Source organism: Anser brachyrhynchus (assembly GCF_964034855.1).
Source record: "Anser brachyrhynchus genome assembly, chromosome: 22".
In the NCBI taxonomy this organism is placed as follows: Eukaryota; Metazoa; Chordata; class Aves; order Anseriformes; family Anatidae; genus Anser; species Anser brachyrhynchus.
In genome coordinates, this window is record NC_137715.1 from 108,000 (window position 1) to 135,852 (window position 27,853).

The 27,853-nt window shown below is 46.3% G+C and overlaps 1 protein-coding gene across 3 annotated transcripts; it reads right to left on the reverse strand.

Annotated features, from left to right (window-relative positions):
* Positions 1-126: 126 nt before the first annotated feature.
* Positions 127-22,508, reverse strand: LOC308181426 (zinc finger CCCH domain-containing protein 11A-like). 3 transcript variants are annotated; one of them, XM_080564731.1, is made up of 6 exons: positions 20,366-20,529; positions 18,812-19,583; positions 18,165-18,284; positions 17,576-17,656; positions 17,049-17,159; positions 13,779-16,310 (listed from the first exon to the last, which is right to left on the reverse strand). In XM_080564731.1, exons 2-6 carry the CDS (start codon positions 18,897-18,899, stop codon positions 16,231-16,233), a joined length of 480 nt encoding a protein of 159 aa, XP_080420857.1. In that variant the 5' UTR covers positions 18,900-19,583; positions 20,366-20,529; the 3' UTR covers positions 13,779-16,230. The 3 variants fall into 3 exon arrangements, with proteins under 3 accessions (XP_080420858.1, XP_080420857.1, XP_080420856.1); XM_080564732.1 differs by lacking the exon at positions 13,779-16,310 and adding an exon at positions 127-376 and having other exon boundaries at positions 18,812-22,507; XM_080564730.1 differs by having other exon boundaries at positions 18,812-22,508.
* Positions 22,509-27,853: the final 5,345 nt, after the last annotated feature.

Here is a 27,853-nt window from a genome sequence, read left to right on the forward strand (position 1 = left end):
ACCTCCATGCTACTGCCTCAGGTTGCTACGGTTGAATTCAGAATCTATCTGGTTATCACGTTAACCAAAGACCAGTGTGCCTCCTCCTCCTACTCTACCCCTTCCTGAAAAAAAAAAGAAAAAAAAAAAAAAACAACAACAAAAAAACAAAGCAAAGCAAAGCAAAAGAAACCCAGCCATACCTTGGTACAGGTAGAATAGAAATAGAAGTAGCAATCGTCTCCTTGTTTAGACATGCCGACAAGTTCTGATAACAAGCTCGGGTTCTCTCCACAGGGACTTCCTCTGCTCTTGGAGAGAGCTGTCTTCACCCTTGCTTGGGCTGAAAGTCTTCCACTGGCTTGTGATCAGTGAAATCTTCTTTTTAAAAGTAACCCTAAACAAAGTACCAACAAGTGAAAAATAATGAGTAACAAGCATTTTTCCAGCTTTCTTCTGTTCATCAAATTAGTCTCTTGAGGAGAGCAATGCCTTGAAATCAGCTGTTACGGGAACTAACACAATATTAAACTAAAGTTCTGTAAAGCTGCCAGGAGCTTTGTCAGCAAGTGTTCTCTTCCACGTCCTCAATAATATGCCTTGGAGCACATCCGGAAGCCTGAAAAGGGAGTCACTTCTTCAAAAACCACCTGATCATACATGCAAGGCAATGATCAACTATGGCTACGAGTAACTTCTACAGAACGCAGTATGACGCATTAAATAGCACGTTCCAGTCACTGTGGGTCTTCGAGTTCACCTACCTGGACAACCTCAGCAAAGTTATCGATCTTCAAAGACTTCCAGTTAACTTCTCCTGGAGGCCGAACCAACACTGAATCCGTGAATTAATGATAAAGGGGTAGGAAGAATTTGCCTCCTCACTTTGCCAAGGGAGCCTCTCATCCACAATTCAAACATAGGATGTGCTTTTAAACAGCTTATAACTAATGGAGGAAGCAAGTCCATCTGAACACTCTCTCAGACTGGAGACAGCCAGGGTTAGTTAGCTCTTCAAAAAATAAAAACCAAAAAAAAAAACACCACAAAACAAAACAAAACCAAAAAAACCCAGTGCATTTAGAGATGAACTCGTGATTCAAAGTGGCTGCAAAAATGAGGCTCCATCTTCCACAGCCAGAAAATTTGACTTTTTTTTTTTTTTTTTTAATTCAAAATTCAGTATGTTCCAATCTCTGGTCTTCAAGATTTCTTCACCTATTAAGAAAACACTAAAACCTTTCCCCGTCTTTATTACCTGTACAGCAAAAAACACACCAGTGCACAGAAATACACAAATGTGCATACGCATACACACATATGTGTTTAGACACACACACGAGGAGTGAGTGATAGAAAGTTAGCGAGAGCGACAGTGGAAATCAGAAGTTTTGCCTTTTTGACACAGAGAGCGCGTAAAAACTCTCTCATTTTGAGGGAACTAGAAAAAAATGGAGGATCTACCAAATATTTTGATGAGTATGCCTTCGAGGCCAATGCTTTATACCATGAGTGATCTGGGGGCCAGCACACAAATATGCATACATATGTATCACACAGTATCACGGATTTCTAGGTTGGAAGAGACCTCAAGATCATCGAGTCCAACCTCCGACCTAACACTAAGTACTCCACTAAACCATATCGCTAAGCTCTACATCTAAACGTCTTTTAAAGACCTCCAGGGATGGTGACTCCACCACCTCCCTGGGCAGCCCGTTCCAATGCTTAATAACCCTTTCGGTAAAGAAGTACTTCCTAACATCCAACCTAAAACTCCCCTGTCGCAACTTTCGCCCATTCCCCCTCGTCCTGTCACCAGGCACGTAGGAGAACAGACCAACCCCCACCTCTTTACAGCCTCCTTTAAGGTAACTGTAGAGAGCGATAAGGTCGCCCCTGAGCCTCCTCTTCTCCAGGCTGAACAAGCCCAGCTCCCTCAGCCGCTCCTCGTAAGACTTGTTCTCCAGACCCCTCACCAGCTTGGTCGCCCTTCTCTGGACTCGCTCGAGCACGTCCATGTCCTTCCTGTAGCGAGGGGCCCAAAACTGAACACAGTACTCAAGGTGCGGCCTCACCAGAGCCGAGTACAGGGGGACAATCACTTCCCTAGACCTGCTGGCCACACTGCTTCTTATACAGGCCAGGATGCTGTTGGCCTTCTTGGCCACCTGGGCACACTGCTGGCTCATATTCAGCCGACTGTCAACCAACACTCCCAGGTCCTTCTCGGCCAGGCAGCTTTCCAGCCACTCATCTCCCAGCCTGTAGCTCTGCTTGGGGTTGTTGCGCCCCAGGTGCAGGACCCGGCACTTGGCCTTGTTGATCTTCATACAGTTGACCTCAGCCCATCGCTCCAGCCTATCCAGATCAAATATGTACATGCATACAGGATAAACATATCTATACACACAAGCGTGCACAGTATATGTCGTATGGTATCCATATCGAGAACAACTCGTAGCCCTGATCAGACACGTAGAGTTGCAATCAATTAACAGCAGGAAGACAGCAGATCAAGGATACAGCAAGCTTTGAGAGGCAGGGCAATGCTCACTTTGCCAGTGGCATGGCTGCATGATACCAAGAATTTTGAATTAGTTTGATTTTTTGGAAGCAATTTGTTTTCTTTCTGCGCTGTAGCAAATACCACAGGTTTGCCATCACGTGCTGTTCCCTAATCCATATATCCATCATCATCCATTGCTGCAAGATCATGAAAGGTTAGAAAAGATGACTTAGGTCCAATTTAACAGCCAATGATTTTTCAATGACCAGAGCTGCAACAGATTTTATTTAGCCACAAGCAGGTTTTTTTTTTTCTGATGTGAAGTCAGATATTTTGATTTTTTTTTAAGACACTAAATGTCATAAAACCTGCAACCAGACCAGATAAAGTTCAAATTAGAGTGATTCTGAAGCCTTTCATTAAAATGCTGCACATTTCTGTGCAAATTATTTCTGACTCTTCTGGACAAAAGCGGATGAAATAGTTCTTACAAATTAATAATAAAAGGTTGGAACCTTTTACTCACACAAACACTAGTGAATTTTCCAGGAAGTATTATTTTGGCAGGGAATTTTCCCAAATCTAAAGTAAAGAGGGGAAAAGTTGGGTTCCCGTATTAGTTGTTGGTTTTGACTGCTTGACAAAGGGAATAAAAACAGTAGTTAAGTGCAAGGTTTCCTTCTCTTCTTTAGTATTGAGAGGAATCGTCACTTCTGACCTTTAGCACCTTCAGAAACACACTTAGTGCCATGCAGATTCCTCTGCATCTACTTCTAAAAATTACTGGTGCTCCTTAGCATGGAAGCTGGACTTGAAATCTTTCCCAGACTGAGCTCTTTTGAATGCCCAAGGAGCTCATCATTTTGCTTGTTGCCTTCCATTTTCCTGAACAGACCCAGAACGCTGTTCAGGATATGAATGGATCTGGTCTAAGGAATGGGAAGAAAGCAAAAACCAAGGATACCTCACAGCCCTAAATGCCATAAAAAGCAGTCTCATTTTAAAAAAGATCTCCAAAGCTTTTTTTTTTTTTTTTTCTCCTTGTTGTGACCCTGCTTTTTAATCACCCAGCATCAGCCTTGCTGCAAAACAGTCTCCGCTGATTTACCTGCTTGTTAAAGCACCCCACAGGCTGCAAGTGTTGTGTGCTAGGTGTCAAATTATATTTAACGGTGCATAGGTAAACCATTCATCTTCCCATGGTCAAAGCACAGAAGAGCCTCCTGCTAACACAGCTCATCCTTGCTGTAACTGCTTTTAAACCTATTTGTTGGTAAGAAAAGAGCTCAGTACACCACCTTCACAGGGCAAAAATTCACATGGAAGAGCAGAAAAACCCAGAAGTGCTTCCTGAACTTCACGTTACCAACAGCACCATCGGATTTAGATCCTTGCCTGGCATCCAGGATGCACGGCCTGCAAGCACTGCTGCGATGTGGAAGTGCCAAGGCAGGTTTTTGGCCTGCCCTAAAACACTTTTTTTTTTTTTTTTCTTTTACAAACAATACAAAGAGTGTGCCAGGTATGCTGTAATGCCCGTGTGCCAGGTCAATAGAGGATATCCAAACAACAGAGGCGCTTCTCCTAATTTCTGGCGTGAAAACACTTTCACAGCATTCTTTTCACGAAGAAACCCCTCTCTATCTTCTCCAATGCTCCAGGACCTGCTGCAGCTGCAGCGGCTGCGCTGGTACCAGCCGCATCTTTGACAAATCTTTTCAACGGTTCTGCTTTACCTCGGCACAGTTGAGGTCACTCCTCTTCCTCTTCCAGCTGAGGAAGCAGCTTGCGGGCTCTGCCACACGGTCGGTGCAGAAGCGAAAGCTGGGAACACAGCAGTCAAACTCTCACTGCTAACGAAGCCACCAGGGCAGAGGGCTGACACAGACCCGCCAGAGGCGAACCGTACCCGCTCTCCCTCCCGGCTGCGAGGCTCGCCACAGCAGCCCCGACCCGAAGCGCTCACAATGCTTTGCTTGGTGATGTCACCGATGAGTCAGAGTCCCCAGATGAGCATCTGCCTTGCCACTCTTTAATGTTGGTGTTGTTTTTTGGTTGGTTGCTTGCTTGCTTTTGAAACTTATGTAGGTTATGGTAAACCTTCAGGTAAACCACAGATCAATGGGGAAGAAGTCCCACACGAGGGAAGGCCGTGCATTTCTTCCAGGCAATGGCGCATTCTTTAACATGCTGCATTCGACAAAGAAGCTCTCTCCATTTTGCGCAGTGGCAACAGGCACGACTGCAACACACGCACGTGTAGGCAGCACCTGCAGGTCCCAAACCGTTAACCAATTTTTAGATAGCACCAATTTTTTATGTAGTTGCTTTCCCTTCATCCATAACCCCTTTTTTCCTTTCTTTATATCGGGTGGCTCTCCTCCATTGTTCTGTCATTTTACTCCCCAGTGTCTGAGCAGGCACTGGGAATCGTTTCCAGAGGAAGGGTACTGCTGAAGCTACAACATTTACTCTCAGGGAAAAGAGAGTATGTGAAAGAATACATACTTCCTTTCTTTTTCCTGTTGTTTTTTTTTTTAAATCTCTGAAATCAACGCTGCGGCCTGGCAGCAAATAACTATGGGAGTAATGATGATTCCTCATCCTCACTGTAACGTTGTAGTTAATGTCATAAAGAAGCAATTTCCCCAGGCAGTGGCCATTTGAGATGGGAAGGGGCAGTAAGAGGAAGTTTTCCTTAGACTAGCTCTTCCCCCAGAACACCTCGCCATCCAGCAACAAATTCAATTCACCTGCTCCGCCTGATCAGTCAAACGCGCGTCCGACTCCAGCACACGTCACAGCGGTGGTTCTGACGTGGTTTGAGAATCACCTATCCGCAGAATATCTCGGGTTTGTACACTCAAATAACGCAGTCTTTTCCAAATAAGGCCCAGAGCTCACACTCCGAGTGCAGCCTAACAGCACCAGAGGGCCGGTAGGCTAAACATTCCCATCCTGGCAACAGGACTGACCCGGGCAACAGTAAGCATCCCTTCTGCACTTTCGTCGTGAACATCAACATAAGGAAACAGAGACCTCCTCGATCCAAGTTTGAAGAAACAAACACAAAGGTCACCCAAGCGGGTTGTTTTCAGCAAACTAACGGAGAAATTAAGGTGACAACCGCGTGCATCCAGAGTTAGTCAGATCCCGAAGGCAGTTCCTTTGGGAAACGCAGGAGCAGCGCGCCAGATGACGGCTACCTTACAGCGCACCCCTCAGAGGCACTGCTACGAAAGGAAGGCAGAAGGTTGGAACTCAAAATAACTCGCAAGGCGCCCGTTAAGGGGGAAGCTTTAATTTCCTGAGCAGAACCTCCCCCCTGAAGGCAGCCCAGGGACTCTTTGCTTCCCTAGGGAGACGGCAGGGACGGGGCAGGGCGGTGGGATGGAGGGACACAGGGCCAGATGGACGGCCAGACGGCCGGATGGATGGACAGACGGACGGCCAGACGGCCCAAAAGGCCTGAGCAAGGGCTGAGGAGCGGGAGGGAAGGGCAGGGCGAGGGGAAGGGGAAGGGCGGCCCTGGGCCTGACAGGGCACCTTGGGCCTAACCCCGGGCAGCAGCTCCCCATCTCACAGGGCCCACGGGGGGCTGCCTGTAACAGGAGATGCGGGCAGGTAAATTTTACAAGCACTGCATCACAAATACCCTGCAACACCTGAACTATTCACTGGGACAGCCTCCTTCCTCACCTCCTGAAAGCTCCAGCTGGCAAACCAAGGACAAAATGAAAGGCAGATGTGGAGGACCTCGTAAGATACTGTTTTGTTCCCTACGTGCCCACTGCTGGTGACACGTAATGCCTCCTGTTCCCAAACGACATCGGCACGTTACATCTTTACTACATGCTGAAAGGAACTCAGCAACTTGAACACAACTTAGAATTACCCATCCCGGCAGCAGGCTGTCCAGCTGAAGCTGCTTTAGCCAATCAAGTGTGTCACGCTGCCCCTCAAAGGTTTCTTCCTGGGAACGTCTGCTGTGACACTCCTGACGTATTACTTCTCGGAATGGCAGAACTGCGCTGGGTAGGCCCCACAGCAAGACTCGTATTTCTGTCCTTCCCTTTCAGGAAAGGATCTCCCACCTTGAATTTATTAATTTTCATGATGATGATACACAAATTGAAGTTTTGAAAAACTGAATGCTGATTAACAGATTTCTAGCACAGCCTGTGCATCAAAATTCATTTCTCTCCATTTAGGTAATCTTAGTTTCTGAGTTACAGTTACAGTCAAAATTTTTCTTCTTCGATTTTTTTCTTTTTCTTTTTTTTTTTTTTTTTTTTTTGTGATCAGAAAAACGAGGGGACTGGCTGTCCCAAGTCAGCCGGGGAACTTCTCTTTGGTCGATGCATCAAGCAACTCAGCTCTCTTGGGGAAACTTAAATAGAAAAGACAGATCTCCAAACGGATAAAAAAAATAAATCAAATGATAAAAACCCAACCGACACATCTGATACCCCAGCTTATTGAACAGCACAAGGGTTTAACCTACAGGCTCTGTCCAAAGCAGCAAGAAGTGACAGATTTAATCCAAACCAGTTGCCCGCTCTCACTCTCTGATCTGGAGACGTTATTGGACAAGCATGCATAGCAGTAACACTTGTAAACACTGGGTTACTGCACCACAGCCCCAAATCCCTCACGGGCCCACTAAGATACTTTTACTGACTGATCCACAATAAACACTCCCAAAAAGATTCTCAACAAGCTAAACCCTGTTTAGAAAGAATCTGAGGAACCTGTCACTGCAGCAACAAAGGGCTGCAATTGTATGCAAAATCTCCAACACCCTCCTTAGCACCCTGCTAGCTCAAGGACTGTGTGGGGCTTCCGTGCCCTGAACGAGTCCACCCTGGCCACATAACGCAGATGTAATGGTCAAGAAAGCACATAGCGTTATCGAAACTTATCAGATCCACAGCAAAAGGAAAAGCCCACGCTTCTATATTTCTCCTCCTTCTCCATTCACAGAAGGAAGAGACTGAAAACAGGCAGATTTGTGGTTTACATTTACAGTTAATGTGAAAAATGGCTATTTGTGAAATACATCACGTATTGTTTCAAGCTACAAACAACTCGCTCCCACAAAGGAAAGACTTTTGACCTCAGCATGCAACCCCAGTTACAAATAACTTCCTATCTACCAGTGGGCCGCGTTCCCCTGGCACTCAGTCACTCCGCAGCACGGCAGCCACCTTTGTTCTAAGGATGGCAAATTCTACTTAGAAACGCTCTGTAGAAGAGTGATGTTGTCCCCTTTTAACACGATCCAGCCTGCAGCAAAGAGAAGGGAAAGAGGGGATTAGAGAGAGCCCAGAACCTGAGAATAATCTCGTGTTTTCAGAAAGTGTTTTGTGTGGTTGAGCAGGGTTTTGCCCATCATGCAGAGTGCAGGCCGCCTGGTATTACACGTTTCAAAGACCAGAACTGGTCTCAGGCAGGGACAGATTCTCCTTCATCCAGCAAAATCAGCAGCTCAAAAATCATCAGGGACAGAGATGTAGCCAGGAATTGCTCACTGAACTTCAACAGCAAGGCTCGTCACACGGTTGGTACGTCTCAGTGCTGCTACCTAGAAGGCTCACCCGGGCAGGTTTCAGACCGCGCGTCACTCGGGTTGCACAGACACACGACACACCCAGCTGTTTCCTTGATTTTGCCTTGGAGTGAATCTCCTCTGCGTCGTCCAGCGCCAAATTCACGTACTCGTCAAAGCCCTAGAAATCGGCAACAGTGGCAATTAGTTCAGCAACAACACGAACCATCGTCAGCTGTGCTGACCCAGGCTGGACAACGAAGACTAATTGTTAGAGAAGCACGATTTCTTTTTTCCCTTGGGCTAGTTTTTCTTGACAAGAAAAAATAGGATTGTGAATGAGGGAAAACAAACTAACGATGTAACGTGGGGTCGTGCTGACACTCACGATGATGCAGCCTTCTATCCGCACGTTCACTTGCTCAGCCACACCTGGATCCTCGAGCTCTGCAGAACGAAGGAGGAGAGTAAATTGGAACACAAACACCGCGAGCAGTTTTGTTCTCTCTCGTGTGTTCAGAAATACCCGCTAACCATAGCCGCTAGAGCTCCCAAAAACTCCAAGGAGCAACTCTCAGGGGCAGTTTCAATTAACAGTCTGACATTTTAGAGTCTTATATGACTGGGTGAATACTACACGTTTGCTGAAGGACACGTTTCCAGTCACAAGGGAACACTCCTGCACGCCCGGCTGCACGATCCCACTCCCGTTAACACGAGGGGGAAACGCCGGGCTGCGCAGCAGCTCCTTGTACCCACCAGCACGCCGCACAGCTCTCCATTCCCCACAAACCTGCCCCGAGCAACGGGTGGGAGCCGAAAACTCAGCGAGGGAGATCCCCGGACCCTCCCCGCTCCCCCCACCCCCTCCAAATCCCCATCCCCATCCCCTCCCCGTCCTCTCCCCGCGCTACTCACGCTCTGCAGGTAGCGGAAGATGAGGTTCTGGGGCACTGCGTGAAGGGCTCAGCACGGGGACAAGAGCTCCAGGCCCGGGACAAGGCCTCAAGACAAGGCCTCAAACCCTGCAACGAGGCCCCAGGGCCCCGGGACAAGGCCTCAAGGTCCGGGCCGAGACCCCTGAGGCCCGGGCCGCCCCCCACCCGCTCCCCCGTCGCTCCCCGGCCGCAGGAAGGCTACGATGGGCTGCACCATCACCGTCTGCACCTTCTGGTCCTGCCCGCGGTACGCCATGGCTGCCGCCGCCTCGCTGCTCCCGCCACCCCTGCTGGGCCGCCTCCGGAAGCCCCTGAGGCCGGGCGGGAGCGCACAAGGGACGCTGGGATGCTGGAGGAGCGTGGGGGGCCGCTCTAGCAGGCCGGGAGGACCGCGTCTCTATGGTCGCAGGCAGGAGTCCCTGCGCCAGCTTTATTGGTGAGCAGCGAGGCTGGGGGGGGGAGGGGGGCAAGACAGCCTTAAATAAAATACAAATATAAAAAGTGTTATAAATGGCTGTTATAAATCCAAATAGGATTACAATCAAAGTTTACAATTTATTAAACGAATAGAGGCAAGCAAGCAGCGCTGGGTGCGCCGGGAGTCTCTGCTCCCCCAGGACGCACACCTGTTACGTAAGGCGGCTGGTTTTGATGCTCCCAGGCTAATACATATTCATTACTACTTCGAGAAGAGGCAGGGTTATTAGAATTGGTTTCCGGAATCCGAAACCCCTCCCAGGGGCGCCTGCGTATCAGTCTCTGGTGGTCTCTCGGGGCTTGCTCGGGCTGAATGCTGGTTGTCTTCCTCCCAGGCTTTTGTCCTTCAATTGTCCTTCAGCTCCCCCTTCCTCCTCGTTTGGGAGCCTCTGCGCCGGATTTCAGAAACTCTAGCAACATCCCCTGCAGTAGTCAGCACTTTTCCCTAAAAACCCCTTTGTTCTCTTATCACCTAGACCCGGGCCTCGATGTTAACCCTTCAAATCCCTTAGTGACACGAATTGCTGGACCATTCCTTACAAAAGGAAGGATAAAATATGTAGAGGAGCAATGGCACACGCGAAAGCCCAGCGCCGCGGGCAGAGGCAGCGAAGGTTGACGGCAGAACAGTGCTCGGTTTGAACACGGAGAGGGAAAGCGAGGGGAAGGTGGCCGAAGCCGGCCGCAGTCTCTGAGCTCTCCTCCTCCTGATTGTTTTCTCTCAAAGCCATTTCTGTCTGTGTGCGGGCACCCGGAGCCGGCAGAAGTCCCCGTGAAGTCCTTCGGCAGGACGGAGGGCTGCGTGGGCTCCAGTGAGAGAGGGAGTTAGGAGAATCTTATCAAGTAGAGATAGAGCGCTGACGGCATTAAACTAGGATGCTACTTAGCGTCTTTGCTAACTATGGTGCATTGTGCCAATTAACTAAAGCAAGAAGCCTTGGGCCCCTTACCAAGGTCAGTCTCCTAATAAGAGAGCGAGCCTATCTTAAGAAACTGGGAGAAACTGGTCCTGCAGGTGGACAAGAGCCAAGGAGCAACTGAGTCTGTGCAAAGACAAGAGGTCAACTAGCGGTGACGAGGAAGAGTCATCAATCTTCATGCCCACGACCTCCCGTGCTGCCCAGCGCTGAATAAACATACCTACTTTACAATCTCACTGATTGTGGAGTCCGTTTTCCGCAAGTCGCCAGCAGCAGTTTCTTCCGCAGAGGTTTTCCCAGAGCCGCTTCAAAGCTTCCCTCGCGGAGCTGGGGCGTCGCAGGGGGTCATCAAAGCACGCACGTACACACACACACACACACACACACACACACACAGGCGTTGTTGTCCAAACAGAAAGTATTTACAACAAATTCGACAAGCGGTTTTTCTCTGCCAGCAGCAAATGCCTGAGGGCCCCTACAGCTTCACAAATCATAGCACAAAGAGCCTAAAGTTCCTCTAAAATTTAGGGAAATAATTCAAAATAGATCTGCTAGGGGAAAACGATCACTGGCGGCAGGGTACACAATACACCCGAGCCTCAGCTCTCCTCCGCAGAGTCAGTGCCCACGCCCAAGTGCGACGCTGATGGCACCCGAACATTTGCTGTAGCAGGCAGCAGAGCCAGCAGCTCAGGGGAGCAATTTTAAAAACCAGGAGGCACTTAAACCAACCCTTAATTGACCCAGTTACTGCAGGAGAGTCCCGACTACTCGCCCTGGAGTCCTACTGTCACCAGCAAAAAGCACCAACCAAAGCTTGGGGGAACTTTGGTACAGCACAAGAGAAGGGAGTGGGGGTAGCGTAGCCGTATCGCAGAGCTGCTGCTTTTCACACCATTTTATCATCCCTGATAATTGAAAGTAAGGCCGGGTGGGCTGACCCCACCACCACCACTCCTGGCAGCATGTTTGGTCCACAACGCTAGAATAATTATTCTGCTCCCTCCCGCCCCTACAGCTTCATCATCTGAAAAGATTACAGTCAAAACAATGGCATACACAAATAAAAGTCAAGAGTTGACATAGTAACTCCGGGATTTGGGTATCAACTGTCCGAGAAATCAGAACACCCAGGCTTCACAATGTGCCCAACATCGAGCTGTGCCAAGGGGGGGCGGAAGGAAGAAGCTTTCCGTTTAAGCCTTCAGAGCATCGCTCCATCACTACGTCAATTCACAGCCACCACAGCGTGCCGATGGACATCTTTCTGTGCCAAAAGAAACAAGTGCTTTGTCCTCTTGATATCAAAGGTAGCCACCTATAGTTACGGAACCATGCACAAGACCTTAACTCTGACCAGCAGGGAAACTTAGGACAACTGAGTGCAGACCCTGCCAATTTCTACCAGTTCCAACTGTGCTTTAAGTCTCATTGCAAAGCCTCAGTTAGAAAAAGGATCACCTCGGGGTATCCAACAAGAAGAAGAGTTGTTTTTTTTTTGTTTTTTTTTTTTTTTTTAATATACCATAGGACTATGCAGTTCAATCATCAATCATCTTGGAAAGCTCAAGGAGGAGGTCATCCTCATCCTTCCCTGGGTCCAAGTCGAGCTCGGCTTCCAGTATGCCGTCTGAGAGTTCCCAAAGTAGCGTCTCTAAATCCTCGTCTACAGATACGGGCGCGTTGCCTGTGGAACTCAGCCGGCGTGTCCTTGCTTCTTCTAGCTGGGAAGAAGCTGAAGTCGAGCTTGAGAACTCCATTGGCTCCACAGATTCTGCCTGGCTTCCAAGATGTGCTTCAGGTCTTGGCAGAGCAAGGAAGAGAACAATCAGTATATGCCATTTCTTAACGGGAAATCCCTTTTCTGCAAACCGGCTCTTAAAACCGTAGCCAACCCCTCCTGCACTTCAATCTTACCCAGGGATTGTTATTCAATTAACCCAGGGCGACATTTAGAGCCCAATATATTAGCAGGTACATTTTTCAGTTTGGGGGTTTCTCTGTGAAGCCAGAGCACCCGGAGTCTAGCAAAGATGGTTCAATTGTTGTAGCAAGAGGCACTTTGCCACCTTGCTTAATTTTCCTGTAAAAATGTTAAGAAGTCTCCATCTGCAAATATCTGTTTGCTAAGTTAGTCATTTTTCCCACGGCACACTCAGCAGAGTTTGCTCCCCACTACAGGAAGCTGATCTGCAGCCATCACTTCCCTCTGCTCTCCCTGCACTCTTGTCACCTTGTATGTTTGTTCGGGTGGCATTCTTGAGGACCAAAAGGCAGAGGACACTACTCATCATTTATCACCTCACGAGGAAGTAGGAGAACTTCACCTCATCCTCATTTAGGTATTCAGACAGAGCAAGAAGTCACTGGAAAGCTGTACCGACTTGCAGCATTTAAAGAAAGTAAGTCTAATTAAGCATTCCTGCTAGCTGCTAGAAAGTCATTTCACGTGACTTATTCCTCTGATGGATTTGGGCTTTAATTATCTCAGAACCCTCCTTTTTTCCCCACGTGTGACAGAACTTATGTTTCACTGGGGATATACACCGATTGAGAAAAAGAACAAGTTGTGGTCATCACCTGTTTTGGGGATTTTCTTCAAGTCTGGTGGCTGGGACGTGCTCCAGCGTGGCTGGAACAGCCTAGAAAGCAGCAAAACAGCATTTAGGACTCATGGGTAAAAGATTCCTTACTAGCTTTTTCCTCCATGCTGCTTCTCCTCTGGCATTGCGGAGCCTTAGCCAAAATACAAAACCAAGGTGCTCCTGAAGAAAGTTAATATTCACTTGGAGGTTACTAATGATCTTGTGTCTTTTAAGAACACAGCATTAATGGACAAAATCCTCCACACCAGAGAAATCACAGAATCACAGAGGACTAAGTAAATAGTGCCATTAATCTAATAAATATGGAAGGGTACTACAAGAATTCTGTAGGCAGCTACTGGATTTAAAAGGAAACAGAAAGCCTGTAGAACTTTTGAGTTTTCCATCTTTTCTCCTAGAGGAGGGTGTAAATTTTACAAGGGATCCATTTCTGCATTAGCCCCTGTCCTTACCATAGCTGCTTTTTTGGCTGGAGGTCCCATTGTGTCAGCGTCAGAGGCAGTCCGTGGCTTCACAGCTGCTACAGCAGAGGGAAAACTGCCAGGTGCCTTACGTTTCAGTGCCTTCTTCTTGGGGGAAGCGACTTTCCCATCCCAAGGCTTCGCAAACATGTTAAAGTTGGCTAGAGTAAAAGGAAGAGAGAACTGATACAGTCTTGCTCTGCCTCATGAAAAATCCACGTTCTCTTCCTCATTTCCACGGCCCGTCTACACAGTTAACTGTATTTGGCCAGCAGAATTACACTGCCATTGCCTGGATTCTCAGCAATATCTTCCACATAGTAAACTCCATCTACCAACAATCCATACAAAGGAACAAAGGAACTGAATAGCTACAGTAAATCATAATCCAGGACGAGGGAAACTCAGACACAGAGCGATCCCAAGTGCAAGCAATACTCTAAGACGTTGTATGAAGTCTAGTAAGATTCACAAATGTTGACAGCTTTTGTATTTAAAGTCTTGCTCCCTCTAGGAAAGGAAAAGCAGCAGGTATAGTAAGACAAGAGAGTGTATGCAACTGTTGTACCAGCTTCCTCTCCCCTGCAGTGATGTCCCACAAAATCTATTAAGTTGTTCTACAAAATCCAAATTTGTAGAGTCATATTCTAGTCTCCCATTCCTGACCTAACATCTGGCTGGCAGGAGAAGAAACGAAAGAAAGCTGGGTACTTGTTTTCTTTGTGTGTTTATTTCCTCGTGTCCCATGAGACAGAGAGAAAGGCTACAATGTGCAGTGCATGCAGCCTTTAAGCCCTCCTTATCTCCCTCACACAATCTCATTTTACAAAGTTGATATAATCTTAACAACGAGGCCTTTGATCCTCTGTCATTTTTGACAGAAACTGGCCCCCCACATTAAGACGCTGAAGCATGCTTTACAAACACATACACGTGTCAAGTTAAGCAACACATGCCAAAGAGGAAGGTGAACTTGAACTCAACGCAGGGAGGACTTCATACCATAAACAGATGGCAGAAAAAAACAGAATACCAAAATTAGACTAAAAAGCCCCTCAATGTGTTAATTTTCTAGTGGGAAATACAGAATACCATCACGTAATTAACGAAAACAGACATGGTTGCATGTTCTGGCCCTTCTTTGCCTTTGAACTTTGCAGCCTTAAACTCTTTTATCCTCTGCATTGAAGGAAAAAGCAAAGCAGATCCTGAGCAAACGGAACTTGCTCAATATGGGAAGCACCTCACCGGGGCAGGTATTAAAGCATCTTATTACCTGATAGCTTTGTGTTCCATAACGATTTCTGCCCGGCTGGGGCAGGTCCAGGTTGTGCTGGGGGAGCTGGCACATTTTCTCCACTCTGCTGCATCCGCAGAGCTTTCTCGCGCTTTATTTCTTCCAGGGTTTTAACACGCACTTCTCCTTCTGGCTTGGCTTTACCTGCCGGCTCCTTCGACTGCACTTTGCTGGGCCCGGAAAGAGTGAGCACGCTCTGCTTCTTGGGCTCACCCTCAATTTTTGCCCCTGCGCTGGGATCTTTGGTTTTACCATGCCATTCAGCCTGGGCTTTGGCTTGACATTCTCGTCTCTGAAGAGCTCTCTCACGACGGATTTCCTCCAGTGTTTTCACATGGACCTCTCCCTTTGGCTTAGCAGCCTTCCCTGTCATCATCAAGAAATGAGAAGCGCCAACATTTAAAGAGAGTCCAACAATAGTTTAAGTCTCCAAAATTTGTCACAGTACTAAGGAAAACTAAGCCTGAGCGTTCCCAATAACGCATCTTAGGACAATAGCCTAACATTCTCCTCCTCCTCTGAGCCACTTGTTGTATTTTGAAGACCAGCCCTATCCAGAGAGAGTTGCTACACAGAAATGCTAGTTTACTTGATTACTTTTTCAGACTGCATTTCAAATTCCTGCTCCCGGCAGTGGCTCTATTCTAATTGTATATGATGGTTCACAGAAGCAGCTTAAAACCTTGACAAGGCACAAGCGGAAAATAAACACACACCTAGAGCCAGATTTCTGATAGTGGCTGTCAGAAGAGCTTCAGCACTCGAGCAAGAGGAATCAGTTCTTTGTTTTCATTTGAATTCCTTTTTAGGGCTGTATGAAAACGGTCTAAGTTCACGGAAAGGAAGAAGGAGAAAGTATATTTAATAGCCAGTTGTTACCTTTCGCAGTACTAGTCCGTTGAGAAGGTAATCCTAGCCTCTCCTTCACAGACTTGGGAACTTGAACTGCAAAACAGAAAAAGACCAAATTAGGGAGGCTGCATAAACGTCAACTTTGTGTTCACATTCAAAAACAAGGCAGGAAAGGTAACTTTGAATCCCGGTGATTAAGACCTCAGCCAACATGCAAAAAGAAACATCGCAGGAAAAGGACAAACAGAAAGCCTAACTACAAAACCCGTGAATCACATCCAGATGCCTGTTTAGTAGCTGTACCTCTCTTTGGTGCTTTGTCAGCATTTCCCGGAACCTCCACCTTCTTCCCCAGCCTTTCAGCAAGGCTGCGCTTCACCGGAAGGGCGCTTACATCAGCTTCAGACAGAGAAAACAAGGAATATTTTAAGAACATTTCTTTGCAGGAAGATTTGAGAACAGTCAACCACAAGCTTCTATTTTTCAAGCATATTTTCATAAAATTGCCTTTCAGCTGCTAAATGGTTTTTTTGCCATTTCTGCAGTCAACACAGATCTCCACTGCAACGCATTTTCCTCTCATACGTCAAAAATACTCTTCAATGCAGTCATATAGAGAAGGCGGCACCTAAATAACAGCTCATAAAAAGTTCTTACCCACGGAGGCTTTCCGTTTTCCTTGTTTCTCAGCAAGATCTAGTCGAACCACAGGTTCCTCCCCTAAAACAAAAGTAAAATTTTTCTATTTCATAGAAACCAGTAGCCAATAGAAATAGTATACTGTTAGCCCATGTCCAAAAAAAACCCAGCAAGGCACTGTTTTGACAGCTAAACCACACAAACTCATATTTCAACTATAATTAACTTAGAAAAAGTATCCATAGTCTCAGTGTTTGCCTCAAATTCCAGCTGAATGTAGTCGAGAATGAATCTGAGTCTGCTTGACAGCTATACTTTGTGCAGAACAGAGCTGCATAAGCAAGCAGAATATTATTAGGTACAAATGCTGAGAAATATTCCTTTCTAAGGTGAATGTCTATGGGTAGAAGTACTTCTTCACTTCTTTCCCTTTCAAAGGAATTTGCACAACTCTAAACAATATAATTTATACACAGACTCCTATCGCACTACTGTCCACACGTGCCACTGTCAGCCTCTTTAAAGCTTCAGAAATTGCTTCTTACATAGCACTGTCCTCTAGAGCTCTTTCTTCTCGTTACTCTCCTGTTTTTCAGTTATCCCCCTATTTGCATACTGACACATTTTTTTCTTTCTCCTGCTACTGCACTTAACCTGAGCACCAAAGCTTTCCAGTACAACCAGGGACTTTCAGCATAAAAGCATGTTTTGAACAGAAGGCGGCAGCACCAGGAGGCTAACAGGGGTGAATTGCCTTCCTTCTTGCTTAACCTTCCAGTTTAGGAGTAATGAAATCAAAACAAAAGCATGAATTATTACCTTCCTCTGTAGACAGTGTCACAGTTCTCACCACTGTCCGGACATTTTCCTTTTCCGGAGCAGGAAAAATCATAGAATCGACGGGAGGAAGAGAAGATCTTGAAGGACCTTCTGCTCAGAGCAAGCAAAACATAAGGAAGTTTACCAAACAGAAAAAACTATCACGAAGAACAAAAAACTTTAATTATTCATTACTGTCAAACATACAGTGACCAGAGCATGCAAATAAGAGAGGTGACTAGTTTGCCTCTGGTTGCCCTTGGAATTCCCATCTAGAATACCAGCTGGCTGAGAATCAGGTTGCTCGATGCCCCCAGCTAAACATGGAAGTCTATCCCTCAAGCAGCTCCCAGCCACCATCACCTGCCATTCTGAAGCCAATCAAATTTCACTTCTTTGGCAAAATAGTTGGATTCACCAAAGCATAGCCAGCTACCCGGTATTACTGGAAGAGGTTTTTTTTGAAAGAAAAATCATCACACAGGATGAAGGTGAACCGGGTAAGGAAGCAGGGAATATTAACTCACCACCGTGTCTCTTAGTTTTTTCCTTCATTTTCTGCAATTTGATTTCTTCAAGTGTTTTTATTCCAAAATTCAGACCGTCCTCTGAAAACAGAAAACAGTTAATGAGACTAAGGCTTAGAGGCACTCACTGAGGACCACAGATCCTCAGGCTTCTTAGTGCTCAGGAACTTTCAGAAGTATTTAGAATAAAGCCTGTCAACACTCCTCACAAGTGAAACAACCATAGAATCAATGGCATTTTGACCCTCCTTTCACCCTTCAGGGTAAAAACTGTAGTTTTAATTTTAATCCATTTACGTGATATTAGATCCCTCTGTCGTTAGATATGGCTTTCAACAGTGGTTGCCAGGCTGCACGTGCAGCCATTTAAACTCCATGCTGTGACCCTGTTTTGTTCTCCAAAAGGAAAGAAAAGCAGTTCAACTTTCTGACCCAATGGGCACATGATGGTATCAGGGAGAAATGAGATCATGGAAATAACCGAGTCCATTCAGCACCCCTACATTCTGTTGTGTTTTTACGCCACATTGCTTTTGAGTTAATTGTCAAGTTCTCCTGCCGATTTATCCTACTACAGGTGCTGGAATACCTTGTTTAGCAGTAGTAGCACTGGCTTTCCCAGTGGAAATCATCCGTAATCCATTTTGGCCTTCCTCAGCTGGTTGCTGGACGGGAGTTTTAGTTTCTTCTCCTTCCGCAGAAAGCTGGTCTGAAGGGGAAAAATCTATTCAGTTATGCATAGGCCAGATTGTTCGTGATTATGTAGCTCATGCAATGACACTTCAGTCCATGGTTCCTATAAAAAAGTTGGTTTTTTTTTTTTTTTTTTTTTTTTTTTAATACAGCTACACCGACCTGATGAACTCGTAAGTAGACTACCCTAGGACAAAACATCTAGGACTCTAGATTCTCTCTGCAGCTTTAACTACTACACGACATATTACTCTTCAGACAAAAAAAAAGGAATTTCCTTCCTAGTTTCACATAGAGCTTTACACAACAGACCAGCTAAAGCCAAGAGTGGTTCTAAGCTTTCCTCCAACATTTCAGGTTCTGTCCACTGACTGCCAGACAAAGCCACCAGTGACCTGAGCGGACTGCCTGCCCTATCGCTAGTCAGACCTCAGGTCATCTGTGATTTATACATTCATTTACAGCACAAATTCCTTCCAAGAACCAAAGACTTACACAATCATTTACAGCACAAATTCCTTCCAGGAACCAAACCATGCTCACCATCATCATCTTCATCATCATCTGCAGCATTGATTACAACTGGAGGGTGTGTAGGGCTTGGGACATTTTCCGAGTTTTCCACTTTCATCACCCGCCTTAGCTATGGAGAGGGATTGGACTGGACAGAAAGTTTGTTTTGCTGCAGTGACATCTGAGCCACTTTCAAATCATCGTCCGCGGACTCAGGCGGACTTGGCAGTGTAGCTAGAGGAAGAGGAGGATCATCAGTAATATGGCAGTTTAAAACTTTGACCACAATGCACGAAGATGGTAGCTAAGGCAGATAACCTGCACAGGCAATGAATGCAGCATCTCCTTTTGCCCATCCCGCCACTGTTTACACCGTGAACAATGACTTGCCTTCAAACAACAACACATCTCCCTGCCACCCAGCAGAAGACGAAACAACAGAAAGCAAACTGCAAGGCAAATATCACACAAAGCAGAGAGAAGCTGAGCATGAAAGCAGAAAACAAATACCAGCAGTACAGCAGCAGTACACTCGGTTTAGCTGACCACCTAGGACTGCAGACCTTTTCCTGCACTCACAAATGAACGGTTACCTGATGTCTCCTACACTATTGGCACCCACTAAGTAATATGCAAAATTAATTCTTCAATACTTAAAGAAAAAGGACCTAAACTCACTCTTGCTTGGTGGTAAGAAGACGCCATCGATGTAACGTCCCTTTGCGTGATGAAAAGCACAGTTGGCTTTCTGACAGCCTACTGGCTGCTTCTCCCAGTAGCAGGGAATCTCAGCGCGCTTTTTCTGAAGACAGAAAGAAAGACAAGCTCGTGATAACATGCACCTAAGGTTTGCAAAGAGATGCACAGTTCCAGGTCACGACAGCGATAGGGCTGTCACAATACAGTGCTGAAACATCATTCCAAAGGTCAGTTTATCACGGAAGTATAGTATTTCCGGGCATATTCACAAAGTTTGCAGAAGCTGTAACCACTATGCACGTTTAGCCTTGTCATCATTCAGTTTGAGAAGACAGGCACTCTCAGACATCAGTTTAGGGTGGGTTAAACTAATACACCCAGGATTATACTAGGATTATTCAGAGGGAAAAAGAACATCTTAAATTGCCTACGTTAACTCTATCCAGAACTACTTCTCGGAGACTTCGTTCTTCTGCACCTTTAACTTTCCCCACTGCTTCCTAGCCCAGGCAGCTAGAACAGCATTATCTGAAGGACTCCGGGACACAAGAGACCTGATAGATCATTATCAAGCCTGCTCTCAGGAGGCTAGTACAGCCTGTTTATTACCCCCCTGCTCCAGCAGGTTTTAGCAGTCTAGTTAGCGGTTATTCTGCATCTGTTGAGAAAATACTGTCGGCGTCTAATAAAAGAAAATCTTGCTAAGACATACCTAAGGCATTGATTTTATTTCCCTCTCCTTCCTCCCACCCCCTCCCCTGCTAACAGAAACCAGTGTAATTCCAAAGCAAAGGACTCTGTCCTGCAAAAGCACAATCAGCACACCTACAGCACTGAAAAATGCTTTTGTTGATTTATTTTGAGAACACATCTTTAGGCACTCACATCGATTTCCATGTGTCTGAATCGGCAGACATTCCTGAAACAACGACCCTCCTGCCACAGCGTGCAGACTGTCTCGTTCCCCAGAGCAGCTTCACAGTGGCGGAAGGAACAGTTGTCTCCCTGTAACCAAAAGGAAACCAACAAGGAAAATATAGTACAGCCTCAAAAACCTCCATGCTACTGCCTCAGGTTGCTACGGTTGAATTCAGAATCTATCTGGTTATCACGTTAACCAAAGACCAGTGTGCCTCCTCCTCCTACTCTACCCCTTCCTGAAAAAAAAAAGAAAAAAAAAAAAAAACAACAACAAAAAAACAAAGCAAAGCAAAGCAAAAGAAACCCAGCCATACCTTGGTACAGGTAGAATAGAAATAGAAGTAGCAATCGTCTCCTTGTTTAGACATGCCGACAAGTTCTGATAACAAGCTCGGGTTCTCTCCACAGGGACTTCCTCTGCTCTTGGAGAGAGCTGTCTTCACCCTTGCTTGGGCTGAAAGTCTTCCACTGGCTTGTGATCAGTGAAATCTTCTTTTTAAAAGTAACCCTAAACAAAGTACCAACAAGTGAAAAATAATGAGTAACAAGCATTTTTCCAGCTTTCTTCTGTTCATCAAATTAGTCTCTTGAGGAGAGCAATGCCTTGAAATCAGCTGTTACGGGAACTAACACAATATTAAACTAAAGTTCTGTAAAGCTGCCAGGAGCTTTGTCAGCAAGTGTTCTCTTCCACGTCCTCAATAATATGCCTTGGAGCACATCCGGAAGCCTGAAAAGGGAGTCACTTCTTCAAAAACCACCTGATCATACATGCAAGGCAATGATCAACTATGGCTACGAGTAACTTCTACAGAACGCAGTATGACGCATTAAATAGCACGTTCCAGTCACTGTGGGTCTTCGAGTTCACCTACCTGGACAACCTCAGCAAAGTTATCGATCTTCAAAGACTTCCAGTTAACTTCTCCTGGAGGCCGAACCAACACTGAATCCGTGAATTAATGATAAAGGGGTAGGAAGAATTTGCCTCCTCACTTTGCCAAGGGAGCCTCTCATCCACAATTCAAACATAGGATGTGCTTTTAAACAGCTTATAACTAATGGAGGAAGCAAGTCCATCTGAACACTCTCTCAGACTGGAGACAGCCAGGGTTAGTTAGCTCTTCAAAAAATAAAAACCAAAAAAAAAAACACCACAAAACAAAACAAAAACAAAAAAACCCAGTGCATTTAGAGATGAACTCGTGATTCAAAGTGGCTGCAAAAATGAGGCTCCATCTTCCACAGCCAGAAAATTTGACTTTTTTTTTTTTTTTTTTAATTCAAAATTCAGTATGTTCCAATCTCTGGTCTTCAAGATTTCTTCACCTATTAAGAAAACACTAAAACCTTTCCCCGTCTTTATTACCTGTACAGCAAAAAACACACCAGTGCACAGAAATACACAAATGTGCATACGCATACACACATATGTGTTTAGACACACACACGAGGAGTGAGTGATAGAAAGTTAGCGAGAGCGACAGTGGAAATCAGAAGTTTTGCCTTTTTGACACAGAGAGCGCGTAAAAACTCTCTCATTTTGAGGGAACTAGAAAAAAATGGAGGATCTACCAAATATTTTGATGAGTATGCCTTCGAGGCCAATGCTTTATACCATGAGTGATCTGGGGGCCAGCACACAAATATGCATACATATGTATCACACAGTATCACGGATTTCTAGGTTGGAAGAGACCTCAAGATCATCGAGTCCAACCTCCGACCTAACACTAAGTACTCCACTAAACCATATCGCTAAGCTCTACATCTAAACGTCTTTTAAAGACCTCCAGGGATGGTGACTCCACCACCTCCCTGGGCAGCCCGTTCCAATGCTTAATAACCCTTTCGGTAAAGAAGTACTTCCTAACATCCAACCTAAAACTCCCCTGTCGCAACTTTCGCCCATTCCCCCTCGTCCTGTCACCAGGCACGTAGGAGAACAGACCAACCCCCACCTCTTTACAGCCTCCTTTAAGGTAACTGTAGAGAGCGATAAGGTCGCCCCTGAGCCTCCTCTTCTCCAGGCTGAACAAGCCCAGCTCCCTCAGCCGCTCCTCGTAAGACTTGTTCTCCAGACCCCTCACCAGCTTGGTCGCCCTTCTCTGGACTCGCTCGAGCACGTCCATGTCCTTCCTGTAGCGAGGGGCCCAAAACTGAACACAGTACTCAAGGTGCGGCCTCACCAGAGCCGAGTACAGGGGGACAATCACTTCCCTAGACCTGCTGGCCACACTGCTTCTTATACAGGCCAGGATGCTGTTGGCCTTCTTGGCCACCTGGGCACACTGCTGGCTCATATTCAGCCGACTGTCAACCAACACTCCCAGGTCCTTCTCGGCCAGGCAGCTTTCCAGCCACTCATCTCCCAGCCTGTAGCTCTGCTTGGGGTTGTTGCGCCCCAGGTGCAGGACCCGGCACTTGGCCTTGTTGATCTTCATACAGTTGACCTCAGCCCATCGCTCCAGCCTATCCAGATCAAATATGTACATGCATACAGGATAAACATATCTATACACACAAGCGTGCACAGTATATGTCGTATGGTATCCATATCGAGAACAACTCGTAGCCCTGATCAGACACGTAGAGTTGCAATCAATTAACAGCAGGAAGACAGCAGATCAAGGATACAGCAAGCTTTGAGAGGCAGGGCAATGCTCACTTTGCCAGTGGCATGGCTGCATGATACCAAGAATTTTGAATTAGTTTGATTTTTTGGAAGCAATTTGTTTTCTTTCTGCGCTGTAGCAAATACCACAGGTTTGCCATCACGTGCTGTTCCCTAATCCATATATCCATCATCATCCATTGCTGCAAGATCATGAAAGGTTAGAAAAGATGACTTAGGTCCAATTTAACAGCCAATGATTTTTCAATGACCAGAGCTGCAACAGATTTTATTTAGCCACAAGCAGGTTTTTTTTTTTCTGATGTGAAGTCAGATATTTTGATTTTTTTTTAAGACACTAAATGTCATAAAACCTGCAACCAGACCAGATAAAGTTCAAATTAGAGTGATTCTGAAGCCTTTCATTAAAATGCTGCACATTTCTGTGCAAATTATTTCTGACTCTTCTGGACAAAAGCGGATGAAATAGTTCTTACAAATTAATAATAAAAGGTTGGAACCTTTTACTCACACAAACACTAGTGAATTTTCCAGGAAGTATTATTTTGGCAGGGAATTTTCCCAAATCTAAAGTAAAGAGGGGAAAAGTTGGGTTCCCGTATTAGTTGTTGGTTTTGACTGCTTGACAAAGGGAATAAAAACAGTAGTTAAGTGCAAGGTTTCCTTCTCTTCTTTAGTATTGAGAGGAATCGTCACTTCTGACCTTTAGCACCTTCAGAAACACACTTAGTGCCATGCAGATTCCTCTGCATCTACTTCTAAAAATTACTGGTGCTCCTTAGCATGGAAGCTGGACTTGAAATCTTTCCCAGACTGAGCTCTTTTGAATGCCCAAGGAGCTCATCATTTTGCTTGTTGCCTTCCATTTTCCTGAACAGACCCAGAACGCTGTTCAGGATATGAATGGATCTGGTCTAAGGAATGGGAAGAAAGCAAAAACCAAGGATACCTCACAGCCCTAAATGCCATAAAAAGCAGTCTCATTTTAAAAAAGATCTCCAAAGCTTTTTTTTTTTTTTTTTCTCCTTGTTGTGACCCTGCTTTTTAATCACCCAGCATCAGCCTTGCTGCAAAACAGTCTCCGCTGATTTACCTGCTTGTTAAAGCACCCCACAGGCTGCAAGTGTTGTGTGCTAGGTGTCAAATTATATTTAACGGTGCATAGGTAAACCATTCATCTTCCCATGGTCAAAGCACAGAAGAGCCTCCTGCTAACACAGCTCATCCTTGCTGTAACTGCTTTTAAACCTATTTGTTGGTAAGAAAAGAGCTCAGTACACCACCTTCACAGGGCAAAAATTCACATGGAAGAGCAGAAAAACCCAGAAGTGCTTCCTGAACTTCACGTTACCAACAGCACCATCGGATTTAGATCCTTGCCTGGCATCCAGGATGCACGGCCTGCAAGCACTGCTGCGATGTGGAAGTGCCAAGGCAGGTTTTTGGCCTGCCCTAAAACACTTTTTTTTTTTTTTTTCTTTTACAAACAATACAAAGAGTGTGCCAGGTATGCTGTAATGCCCGTGTGCCAGGTCAATAGAGGATATCCAAACAACAGAGGCGCTTCTCCTAATTTCTGGCGTGAAAACACTTTCACAGCATTCTTTTCACGAAGAAACCCCTCTCTATCTTCTCCAATGCTCCAGGACCTGCTGCAGCTGCAGCGGCTGCGCTGGTACCAGCCGCATCTTTGACAAATCTTTTCAACGGTTCTGCTTTACCTCGGCACAGTTGAGGTCACTCCTCTTCCTCTTCCAGCTGAGGAAGCAGCTTGCGGGCTCTGCCACACGGTCGGTGCAGAAGCGAAAGCTGGGAACACAGCAGTCAAACTCTCACTGCTAACGAAGCCACCAGGGCAGAGGGCTGACACAGACCCGCCAGAGGCGAACCGTACCCGCTCTCCCTCCCGGCTGCGAGGCTCGCCACAGCAGCCCCGACCCGAAGCGCTCACAATGCTTTGCTTGGTGATGTCACCGATGAGTCAGAGTCCCCAGATGAGCATCTGCCTTGCCACTCTTTAATGTTGGTGTTGTTTTTTGGTTGGTTGCTTGCTTGCTTTTGAAACTTATGTAGGTTATGGTAAACCTTCAGGTAAACCACAGATCAATGGGGAAGAAGTCCCACACGAGGGAAGGCCGTGCATTTCTTCCAGGCAATGGCGCATTCTTTAACATGCTGCATTCGACAAAGAAGCTCTCTCCATTTTGCGCAGTGGCAACAGGCACGACTGCAACACACGCACGTGTAGGCAGCACCTGCAGGTCCCAAACCGTTAACCAATTTTTAGATAGCACCAATTTTTTATGTAGTTGCTTTCCCTTCATCCATAACCCCTTTTTTCCTTTCTTTATATCGGGTGGCTCTCCTCCATTGTTCTGTCATTTTACTCCCCAGTGTCTGAGCAGGCACTGGGAATCGTTTCCAGAGGAAGGGTACTGCTGAAGCTACAACATTTACTCTCAGGGAAAAGAGAGTATGTGAAAGAATACATACTTCCTTTCTTTTTCCTGTTGTTTTTTTTTTTAAATCTCTGAAATCAACGCTGCGGCCTGGCAGCAAATAACTATGGGAGTAATGATGATTCCTCATCCTCACTGTAACGTTGTAGTTAATGTCATAAAGAAGCAATTTCCCCAGGCAGTGGCCATTTGAGATGGGAAGGGGCAGTAAGAGGAAGTTTTCCTTAGACTAGCTCTTCCCCCAGAACACCTCGCCATCCAGCAACAAATTCAATTCACCTGCTCCGCCTGATCAGTCAAACGCGCGTCCGACTCCAGCACACGTCACAGCGGTGGTTCTGACGTGGTTTGAGAATCACCTATCCGCAGAATATCTCGGGTTTGTACACTCAAATAACGCAGTCTTTTCCAAATAAGGCCCAGAGCTCACACTCCGAGTGCAGCCTAACAGCACCAGAGGGCCGGTAGGCTAAACATTCCCATCCTGGCAACAGGACTGACCCGGGCAACAGTAAGCATCCCTTCTGCACTTTCGTCGTGAACATCAACATAAGGAAACAGAGACCTCCTCGATCCAAGTTTGAAGAAACAAACACAAAGGTCACCCAAGCGGGTTGTTTTCAGCAAACTAACGGAGAAATTAAGGTGACAACCGCGTGCATCCAGAGTTAGTCAGATCCCGAAGGCAGTTCCTTTGGGAAACGCAGGAGCAGCGCGCCAGATGACGGCTACCTTACAGCGCACCCCTCAGAGGCACTGCTACGAAAGGAAGGCAGAAGGTTGGAACTCAAAATAACTCGCAAGGCGCCCGTTAAGGGGGAAGCTTTAATTTCCTGAGCAGAACCTCCCCCCTGAAGGCAGCCCAGGGACTCTTTGCTTCCCTAGGGAGACGGCAGGGACGGGGCAGGGCGGTGGGATGGAGGGACACAGGGCCAGATGGACGGCCAGACGGCCGGATGGATGGACAGACGGACGGCCAGACGGCCCAAAAGGCCTGAGCAAGGGCTGAGGAGCGGGAGGGAAGGGCAGGGCGAGGGGAAGGGGAAGGGCGGCCCTGGGCCTGACAGGGCACCTTGGGCCTAACCCCGGGCAGCAGCTCCCCATCTCACAGGGCCCACGGGGGGCTGCCTGTAACAGGAGATGCGGGCAGGTAAATTTTACAAGCACTGCATCACAAATACCCTGCAACACCTGAACTATTCACTGGGACAGCCTCCTTCCTCACCTCCTGAAAGCTCCAGCTGGCAAACCAAGGACAAAATGAAAGGCAGATGTGGAGGACCTCGTAAGATACTGTTTTGTTCCCTACGTGCCCACTGCTGGTGACACGTAATGCCTCCTGTTCCCAAACGACATCGGCACGTTACATCTTTACTACATGCTGAAAGGAACTCAGCAACTTGAACACAACTTAGAATTACCCATCCCGGCAGCAGGCTGTCCAGCTGAAGCTGCTTTAGCCAATCAAGTGTGTCACGCTGCCCCTCAAAGGTTTCTTCCTGGGAACGTCTGCTGTGACACTCCTGACGTATTACTTCTCGGAATGGCAGAACTGCGCTGGGTAGGCCCCACAGCAAGACTCGTATTTCTGTCCTTCCCTTTCAGGAAAGGATCTCCCACCTTGAATTTATTAATTTTCATGATGATGATACACAAATTGAAGTTTTGAAAAACTGAATGCTGATTAACAGATTTCTAGCACAGCCTGTGCATCAAAATTCATTTCTCTCCATTTAGGTAATCTTAGTTTCTGAGTTACAGTTACAGTCAAAATTTTTCTTCTTCGATTTTTTTCTTTTTCTTTTTTTTTTTTTTTTTTTTGTGATCAGAAAAACGAGGGGACTGGCTGTCCCAAGTCAGCCGGGGAACTTCTCTTTGGTCGATGCATCAAGCAACTCAGCTCTCTTGGGGAAACTTAAATAGAAAAGACAGATCTCCAAACGGATAAAAAAAATAAATCAAATGATAAAAACCCAACCGACACATCTGATACCCCAGCTTATTGAACAGCACAAGGGTTTAACCTACAGGCTCTGTCCAAAGCAGCAAGAAGTGACAGATTTAATCCAAACCAGTTGCCCGCTCTCACTCTCTGATCTGGAGACGTTATTGGACAAGCATGCATAGCAGTAACACTTGTAAACACTGGGTTACTGCACCACAGCCCCAAATCCCTCACGGGCCCACTAAGATACTTTTACTGACTGATCCACAATAAACACTCCCAAAAAGATTCTCAACAAGCTAAACCCTGTTTAGAAAGAATCTGAGGAACCTGTCACTGCAGCAACAAAGGGCTGCAATTGTATGCAAAATCTCCAACACCCTCCTTAGCACCCTGCTAGCTCAAGGACTGTG